Source organism: Manihot esculenta, chromosome 5 (assembly GCF_001659605.2).
Source record: "Manihot esculenta cultivar AM560-2 chromosome 5, M.esculenta_v8, whole genome shotgun sequence".
NCBI lineage: Eukaryota > Viridiplantae > Streptophyta > Magnoliopsida > Malpighiales > Euphorbiaceae > Manihot > Manihot esculenta.
Genome location: NC_035165.2, coordinates 11355957 through 11366052, shown reverse-complemented (window position 1 = coordinate 11366052; position 10096 = coordinate 11355957). Strand labels below are relative to the sequence as shown.

The following is a 10096-nucleotide window of genomic DNA, read 5'->3' as shown; positions in this document are numbered from 1 at the left end:
ACAGCCCACAATCAGGAGACTCCTAAACTCCCGAATAAGTCGGGTTCAATCCGTTCATCCTCCAGACTGGACTCCTATTAAAGTCACTTGATCAGACCGGCCCAGCTCATTTCAGCCTTAAAGCCAGCCATTTCCTAAGATCTGGTCCTTTTTCTTCAAATTCGGCCACAAGAAGAAATGACTGCGGATCCAGTCATCTCGCAGCCCTGTCCACTCACGCGCCGAAGGGAATTAAATGTTTGCCTGACACAGGAATGGTTCTGAAGTCATCTATACGTACAGACCTGCACCAAGAGATAGGTGGTCCTATAGCGAAATAGCCCTCTCGCGTGAGGAAGGAAAAAGAGGATAAAAGAGAGAACACTCTCCTCTAGAGTTAAGTTTTTTATAAATTTACAAAACTTTTATAAATCTCTATTTTCTGAATTTTAGATCATTAGAAATATATAGAATGCACGAAGAAATAGACAGTCGGATTGCTTTTTTCAAAATAGACAAAAATGCATTATTTTCCAAAGAAAGGAATCAACAACCTTCACTAAATATTGCAAAAATTATTAGCTGGATAGTTAAGACGTCCTTTCAACTCCATCAATTAATTTTGTGGCCTTTCTCCTGCCCCTTTCAGATTGGAGACGTTCATGGTAGCTTCGCGTAGATTCGTCAGAATTATATACATTTCAGTGTCGGTTAAAATTCTTCTTTTTTAATTTTATAATAATATTATTAATTTAAATTTTAATATAAAATTTTTATTTTAAATAAAAATTGAGAATTTAGATAATAAAATCTGATAACTATCAAATTTATCTAAATATACTTATCAACAAGTTAAATCTGTGAATATTTAATATGAAACTTGATAACTATAAGATTTGCTTAGACTGGATAATTTGGTATGTATAAGATGAGGGTATTGAATGAAGAGAGTAAAATAAATTGGGCTTTTTCATTTGGGTGTTAGCTAACTGGTTGAACACTAAGTGAAGCCCATGGGCTTCTTGAGCTTTAGACTTTTAATGTATATTTGGGCTGACTGGTGGAACACCAAGTGCAGCCCATGGGCTAATTGAACTTCAGATCTTTAATGCATGTTTGATCAGATCACATTTCAAAATATTGATAAATGTAATTGACTGATTTAGTTTCAAATCAAATTAAATTGAAATTAGTTGTTTTGATTTTAAATTAAATTAAATTATAATAATTTAGTTTGGTGGTAAGTGTATTTCAATAAATGTGAGAAATCTTAAATTTTACTCTCTCAATTTTTAATTTTCATTTTAAAAAGAAAAATCCGGTGATAAAAAATTTAAACTGATTAATAAAAAATCAAATTAGTTAGTAAAAAATCAAAATAAAAAATTAAATTAAATTAATTAATTTAAAATATAAGGACATAATTTTTTAAGTTTTGATATAAAATTATAATTTTTGAAATTTACTCTTATATAATTGAAAGTGGTATATAATCAAAATTTAGCGATATTTATAATTTGTATTAAAAAATATTTTACACTTATATAATTTATTAATATTTATATTTTATTTTGAGAAACTATGTTATGCATTTATTTCAGTGTGACGTTGCAAGAAACAAATAGTTCTTTGGAATTAACCTTTTCAACATTATGGTTCACAACTCAAAAATAAAAAATTTCTAGCTTTAAGAAGAAAAGAGATCTAAAGAATCAGATTTTTGAATCAAATGTTTGATTATATAGTAACTCATAAGGAGATTCTTGGATTCCTTTAATTTGAAATGCAATTACATAAGGCCTTTCATTTTTGTTGTTTCAAACTGCTTTGGCTGTTTTTCCTTTTCATAATTTTCATTCATCTGAAATTTATAATTTTCTTTTTGAAATGAAAATTGAAAATTGAGGGTTAGAACTTGAAATCTTTCAGATTTACTCAGATACATTTACCATCAGGTCAAGTCTGCGAATGTATTTATAATTATAAGTTAAATGAAAATATTGATAATATTTATTCAATTTAACAAGACATAATAATATGCATATATGTATATATACATATAAAGATAGAATATTTGTTACATAAATATTTAGATAGATAAAGAAAGCAAGCACGATCAAGGCTAAATCAGTGGCTTCATTGATCTTTTTTTTCTTTTTGGTTACCTTAACCGATGTTTCCATGTCCATATTAACAAACTAAAAACTTCGTAAATAGCCAGCAAGCACTTCCACAGGTGCATTTTCCTTTTTTTTTCACCATTTTCATGAGGTAAAGCATCCAAGGTGGCACGAATACAGTGGCTCCAGAGTGAGATCGAGTTCATTCCTCCTCACTTCTGGTGCTTCTTCCTGGTAATTGACTCTGCATTAAGTAACCAGATAGGGCCTGTTAAATAACCAGATGCTCATCTGAAACAATACTTCAATGGCTGTGCAGAAGAGAAAAGAAAATTACCCAATGTTTAGACATGGGAGTGGTGGCTGTGGCAGAAGGAAGGGTGACATATTAGTTCCATGGTTGTGTTGCTCCCAGAGTGCCTGCTGTGCCACTGCCTTCTCTTTTTCCTTGATCTAATTTACAAATTTCAAGCTAGTTATCATTGTTTCGTGTAGTGAACCTTAATAAGTGGATATTTGTATTCATTAAAAAACCAAATGAGATAGTTCTTTTATAATACATCGTACAGGAGAATGGGTTTTGAATAATGAGAAGGCAGATCACCTGTTTTGTTAGCATGCTATTTTGCTCTTGAATTGCCTTCTCCTGTCATAAATCAGACAAGAAAAATAAATGATCACATAAAAAATAAAGTGTTAATCTGAAACAAAGCTAATCACACACAGAAAACAAAGAAGAAGCTCATCATTTTCTTTCTTTTTTCTACTGAATAGTTGAAGAAAAGCCAAATCATTACTTAGAGAAGTCTAATTATGCTTTTAGGTTTATTCAGATACCAAGGCATAAAATTTATCATTTTCCATGCCAGTACCACCAATATGTACTCTATAATTATTTAGACCTTGAACATTTTCAGCAATAGCAAAAGATCACGAATACATGAAACCCTAATCCAATCTTAATTATTTAAGAGAAATGAAATTAGAAAAAAAAAAAAGAAAGAAAAATTATATATGTCGTTTGGATAAATCATTAGAATGTGAGAAAAGTACAATTTCACTCTTATAAAATGATGAGAAATAATTATTATATTCTTGCAAGCTAAGAAAGAGAGAAAAATTTTGCTTATGAAGAAAAGGTAAGAAAAAGTCTTTAAAAAAATGAAAAACTTCAAGTATTTTAACATAAATAACATCTAGTTCTCTCTAATATAGATAAAAAAAAAAAAAAAAAAAAAAAAAAAAAAAAAAAAAAACTTGGATTGGGTATAAGGAATGAGAAGTAGAATTTCTTCTCTTTTTCTCTTCTTTAAAACAAGAGAATTTAGAAAAAAGTTTTTTTCTCTTTCTCTTCTTTTCTTTCCATCCAAGTAAAGGTAATTAATTTTTCATACTCTTTTCTATGAATAACGGTTATTATGTTTTATTCACAAATTTTGAAGAAGGCTGTAACTGTTAAAACCGTTATTTGATAATAATAAAATATTATTAGAATAACGTACGTTATAACTATTACATAACGGTTACGGCCGTTTCAGGCCACGACTTAACGGCCGTTATATTTTTCTTCTACAGAAAATTGTAGAAAATGTTGTCTCCACGACTCAGGGGCCGTTACTTTTTTTCTCTATAGGAATTTGTAGAAAATGTTGTCTTCTTATTGGAATAACCTTCTTCTATGATGTTTGATTAATTGAAGGCTTAAAAACTCTTTTAGTCTTATCACCTCATTTTCCTAAGTTAAATTGTCAAAACTAAAAAAAAAATACATTAGATTTCCCTCGATTCTCATGCTCTCTTTTTAACTTTCTCCTAAATTTCTGTAAGCTTGACTACAAATGATTGCAGATTTATCTGTTCACGTTTTCGAGAATCAAGGACTATATTTTAGAGTAGTTTCAAAATCTATTGTGTAAAAACAATTAGTTTTTATTATTTTTTTCAACAAATGTTAGATATTTTTTGAATCATTGTTGTAGTTAATACAAAAATAAAAATAATTAGAAGTTAGAATACTAAATAACTTTGATCAGAACTTATAAGTTTTTATTATTTTTTATTATTTTTAAAATTTTTTGAATCCCTTTAGTTTTTATTTTTTAATGAATGTATAAATAAAAATAATTAGAAGTTAAAATGTTTGATAACGTTTATTAGAAGATCAAAGTGGATTTACTCAAGAATCTGCTAAAAACTCATTTTGATGGTAATTGAGATTAATTATCATGTATAATGTTTAAAAATTATAAATTTTGAATTTATTTGATGTATTTATACTTTATAACTTAATTTTAATTGTATATTTAAATATTTGTTAATTTCATTAATTTTATCAATTTTACAAAAAAATTTGCATATCAATATGTCATTACTGTTACATATCTATTTCCTGCCGCGAGCGCAATTTAAAATCATGCTCGTTTCTTACTGTCATGTTTGGCTGTCAAGCATATTATGGAGGGATGCCCTTGACATCAAACTCAATATAAAGAGAATAAAAGAAATCTTACCCGAGACCAGGCTGTACTGTACTACAATTAAATATGTGTCAAAAAAGGTTAAGCAGAATTTGTTCCTGCAAAACTGTTTACTCTAACCAAATTCATTAGAAAATGAACAAACTACCTTTTTCTGAAGCTCAGAGATGGACTCATACATCAGTTGGTTCTGCAAGAAAGAGGAAACTCATTAGCCCATTTGAGTTAACAGAAATCAAACTAGAGCACACTAGCTAGCTTATATACTTTTCTCGCCCGAATGTGCTTAAGAGCTGTGTCAAGCTGTTGCTCCAAGTTTTGCAGCTCTTTCAGACTCAACGATTCTATATCTTCTCCCATGTAGTGCCTGGTAGGGTTTTTGAGATTCAACAACATGAATAACACTGCACATGGAAACTCAACACATTGCAATGATCAGACTAATCAGTACCTATGGTTTCTCTGTAAAAGCTCAACCTTTGCCTTGAGTCTGTTATATTCAAGGGTCCAATTCTCCTGCGTAATTAAACTCTTGTTTCAGCATGACTTGCTTGATTATGGTTCTACTATATGAATATGGACTCATGCATAGCCAAAAATATTTTCAAAATTCAATATTCCTGAACGTAACTCTTCTTAATAATATTTAGGACCTACCTGTGAATTAAGATCAGTGGATATGATTTGCCTCTCCGCATAAGAATACCTCTCATAGCGTTCAAGAATCTTCTCCATGCTGTTGCACAAGGAAATCAGGAATATCATTAGTCCGAGAGCTTCATTAATTATATTATTTAAGGCAAGAATTGCACAAGAAAACACAAAAGTCCTCAACTCAATGACAGTGAATCATTGCGTGATGATACGTTGATTAAGAAATAGAAGCGAATGATTAATCAGAAAATGAAGACTCTGATGAACACTGAAAATTGCATCATAAAGATACAGGATAATAGCAAATCATCCCATTAATCATGTAGTTAATGAAGAACATTTCATTTAACGGCCACAGTATAGAAAGCACCACAAGGTTAACAAACAAACGAACAGAATAAACAATAACTAAAACTTTTAGTTTGAAGCTAGCTTGTTGGACTTAAGTTTAGAGCCTAGCTAGCTATCTAAAACATTTTGGTCGAAGTGTTGAAGCTCAAGAATTTATTTTATTATTCATATTTCTAACATCATTAACAGTAACAAAATTATAAATAAAGGTGATTATCATGGAAAATCTAACTTGGATATGAAAATATGTTGAAGAATCTAATTTAGAGAAATCAAACTTTTTTTAACCATAGAGAAGTTAATTCGATATAGCAGAAGGTTTTGAAAAGAAAGTAGTTCATGGAAATTTTAATTTTCAAGCTTGGAATATTTGGTTGTGTTAATTGTGGTTTAATCATTTAATTGAAGTTTTTGGTTTGTTTCTTCCAAGTCTTCAGAGCTAAAAGGCCATTGCTTTTATTTCCTTTACTGGTTGAAAATTTGTTGATTGTTTCACCTGGTTATTTCACTCAGCATATTTTGTTTAATTCTGCAAGCTTTGAGTAGATCTATTGCCCTCAATTTGGTAATCAAATGCACACTTAGAGTTGTGATTCGCAATTAAAAAATTATAAAAGGAAAAAATCTCTTTCCATGGATCTCTCTCTAATCACCCTCCTCTGAGTTATTACTATAATATAGCCCTCATTGATTTGTTAGTATTACTAAACAAAGAAAAAAATTTTATAGTTATACTCCTAAAAAAAATAAAAATAAAATATTTTCCAGATCTTGTACGAAAGATAAGTCTGTGTCTGTTTAAAAAATTACATTTGTTGTAAACTGAACAACTCAGGGATAGAGGGCTAGTTACACTACAATAGAACTGGTGGATCAAATCAGCTTTCCCTTGTTCAAAGTAGGGTTTACACTTAGATTTTGCTTTACTTTTAAAAGGTTTCCCATATATTCATGCAGACAATAATACAACTGTCGTAAAGTACTCTTCGAATCTGAGACACATGTCGACATGGGTCGCGTAAATCAAACTCCAGATTCCAATATATTTTCATGTAGAAATCTACTCAGCTTCTGCAAAAGAAGGGCTGAATGGATACATATTAAAAAAAATTTTAAGAAAAACAAAAAAATGAAATTTTTTTAAAGGATTTTCAGTTCGTTTTTATATATTTTGTTAATTTTCACAAAATCAGAACAAGTATGGCACCATTAATTAGGAAAGGTTAAAGATTTTGGTGAAGTCCTTAGGTTAAATGGCAGCCCAGAAAAGAAAGAAAGAAAGAAAGAACTTCACCAGCTACCAAACACATTTCTGATCAATCGAGTACAAAAGATCAACTAGAGTTCGTAATTAATTTAGCTGTATATGAAATTAGTGAATAGCAAGTTATAGTACTTAGCTTTAAATGCATTACTATACACAAATTTGAGACTTTGATGGTGTGTCAGAGATTGATTCGTTTTCTCTTGTGGTAAAGAAAAGAAGAAAGGTTAAAAAAACAAAGAAAAAGGAGAAAAATTATAAGTTGAAGAGATTCATCTTGTACACACGATGTATCTCATCTGCGTAGGTAAGGGTCCTGAATGTATGTATGAAGAGGAAACAGGGATAATATTTTCAGAGAATTGGAGCAGCCAAAGAAGCCAAGATCTTATAAAAGAAACCAAAACCTAAAGAAACCCATATAGATATGTGAAGAATTAGCATGGGAGAGTATACAGTAAAGTACCAAGAATCAGTAGAGTATTCAAAGAGCTTCCCTTTCTGAGAGAAGACGATCAAAGCGACTTCAGCATCACACAAGACTGAGATCTCATGAGCCTTCTTCAACAACCCAGCTCTCCTTTTGGAAAATGTCACCTGGCGGTTGATCTTGTTATCTATCCTCTTCAACTGAACCCTACCTCTCCCCATTGATGATAATTTTTTTTTCTTTCTCAAAATAACCCAACAACCAAAACCCAAGAAAAAACCTAAAAAATGAATCACCAAATAAACCCTCAACCAAAAAGAGTTGAGTACAATAAATGGGAGATTTTTTCTTTTTTCTTCTTCTTTCTACATGAGAACCATTCCCAAGAAAGCATGCACATATATAGAATGGGAAATGGAGAGATAGATGATGAATACAGAATACTGGTTTATATGGAAAATGGCAGTTTTTTGCTAATACCAGGGTGGTTTTTTTTGAGAATGTGCTGTCGACTTCTCATTGGCTGAAGGTTGTACTGTCTAGTTTTGTATTGCCTGATGTGCAATAACCTCATATTCATTACTTTTTCTTTGCTTTTTTTATTAATATATATCCTTTTTTTTGCTGGTCGTGGCCTGGCATCGAGCTTACAGCAGGTGGTGTCAATTAGCATGGAAATTGGAAGGTCTAGGTCTTAGCCTCTTTGTATGGCGGAGCCTGTTGTCTCCCAACACACACTCACTTCCATTATTGCATTGACGGCGGAATTTTCTGTTCCTTAAGTGAATTTAGCACTTGTTTAAACTCTAATTATGATTTGCTCAGAAAGAAAATAGAAGAAAAACCCTTAATTATGATTAAGTTTATCTTCTTTCTAAACCATAATTACCACCAATTATCTTGTTGGAATGTTTAACTAGCAGACCAGTCCAACCCTGTGTACAGTGAAACCGATAAAATTAGAATTTTAATTTATATTACGAGTTAATTTTTTTTTTCATTTCCTTTTCTTTTTCAAATTAAATAAGATTTTTATTAAAATAGTAAAATTATCAAAATTTAAATGTATAATCCCTGAAATTAAGAGATGAAAAGTCAATGTTTTTTATTAGATATTGAACACTGCACTTTGCAGTGTAGAAGTCTTAATTAAAATTATTGCAACAAAAGTATTAAAATTAAAAATCATTTATATTATGAAAGTAATAAAACCCTAAATCCCTTCAATAAAAGATATATATGGATCACGTTTATAGTGAAATAGGCAAAGGATGCTTCAGTTTCACTCTGTACCATTCAATTTTTCCCAACATTTTTATTTTAATTATCACATACCTTTCATTTTGAAATAAAAATTTTATAAGAATTCAATTCAATTGATTATTTTTCTTATAAGTATCTTGTTTGGAATAAATTAGTAACTTAAAAAAATTTTAATTATGTATAAAGATGAAATCATTTGAACTTTTTCTTTACAAAATCATTCATACCAAATGAATGAATAAAGTATTTAATTTTTGAATTTTTTCAGAGATATTAGTAATAATTAATTTTAATAATTAATAATTATTTTAGTAATAATTAGGAAAAAAAAATTTATAATAAATGATCTCAACTGTTTTTTTATTTTTTTGAAATGATCTCAACTGTTAAATATTAATCAAGACATTAAATATTATTTTAAAAGTGGTTGCATAATAGAGCCTAATATAAAATTTTATGAGTTGAGAATGGCTAATTTAATTTTAAATAAAGTTACAGAAAGTGAACTTCATAGGATATGACTATTTCACTACTGGTTTAATTTTAAATGAAACAATAGACAGTACATCCTTTTTCACAGTATACCAAGTAGAAAGTTAAGTCTAGTTAATAAGGTTGTATACTTAGAACTTGTTTGGTCAAATTGATTACTTTTCAAAACAGAATTTTTCGGTAAATAATTTAATTGAATAAGAGAAAATAACTTACTTCTCTTTTATTATGGGAAGAAATGATTTCAACTTCTTAAAAAATCAAAACAATTTTAATTAGTACCTTTTAGTAACAAGTTTTCCGGGACCAAACAATCTTAATTTTTTTTTTTTAGAATTTGTGACACGGAATAATTAGTATTGGACTTTATGATAAATTTGTATCGGATCTAATTTTTATTGCTGACGTTTGAAAGAGACTCACGATAACTTTTCAGAAAAATAATTTTAAGATCTACGAATTTCAAAAGTGTGATAAAAACTGGAGATCTGTTACAAAATTCGAGACGAAAATTCTACCGTTTAAGAAATTAATTTTACATTTTAATTATTTTTTAGATATTTTTTATAATTTTAAATATTATGATTTTTTTAATTATAAATAATTTTTTCCTTAATCATTTGAGACTCACTTTTCAATTTTTAAAAAATTTTAATAATACTTTTCGGCTTTTAATTTATCGTTTCTTTTATATCATTTTAACCAAATGATATTAATTAAAATTTACAATAAAATCTAATCAGTCTTTTATTAATTTGCATAGTTAGAACAATAAGTATTTTGATAACAGTTTTTTTATAATTTTTTTTAAATTATTTATCATTTTAAAAATTTTAAGTTAATATTAATTTTTATTTTTTATATATATCTTCAATAATTTTAAATTATTTAATATTAATATATAAAAAAATATATAACTATTTCAGATATATTTTAAATAAATTATTATAATTTTTTTTAAATTAAGGCTATTAATTAATTTTATTGATTTGAGTGAATAAATTTTGAATGAGAAGATAATGTATGTTATTTTTAATTTTACAATAATGTAGATTTTTTATGTCCT

The 10096-nt window shown here is 28.6% G+C and overlaps 1 protein-coding gene across 1 annotated transcript; it reads right to left on the bottom strand.

The window, feature by feature from the left end:
- Positions 1–2067: 2067 nt before the first annotated feature.
- On the bottom strand, positions 2068–7632 carry LOC110616063 (agamous-like MADS-box protein AP1). The gene is made up of 8 exons (XM_021758372.1): positions 7312–7632; positions 5234–5312; positions 5028–5092; positions 4844–4943; positions 4725–4766; positions 2704–2745; positions 2437–2552; positions 2068–2343 (listed from the first exon to the last, which is right to left on the bottom strand). Exons 1-8 carry the CDS (start codon positions 7494–7496, stop codon positions 2244–2246), a joined length of 729 nt encoding a protein of 242 aa, XP_021614064.1. The 5' UTR covers positions 7497–7632; the 3' UTR covers positions 2068–2243.
- Between the last annotated feature and the right edge of the window lie 2464 nt (positions 7633–10096).

What these genes read in the sequence shown, in the direction of transcription:
- LOC110616063 (XM_021758372.1), bottom strand. Translation starts at nt 7,496, where the DNA reads ATGGGGAGAGGTAGGGTTCAGTTGAAGAGGATAGATAACAAGATCAAC. An exon ending in CCACTGATCTTAATTCACAG is followed by an intron (nt 5,093 to 5,233) that starts GTAGGTCCTAAA and finishes TTAATTACGCAG; the next exon opens with GAGAATTGGACCCTTGAATA. An exon ending in CTTTTACAGAGAAACCATAG is followed by an intron (nt 4,944 to 5,027) that starts GTACTGATTAGT and finishes AAACCCTACCAG; the next exon opens with GCACTACATGGGAGAAGATA.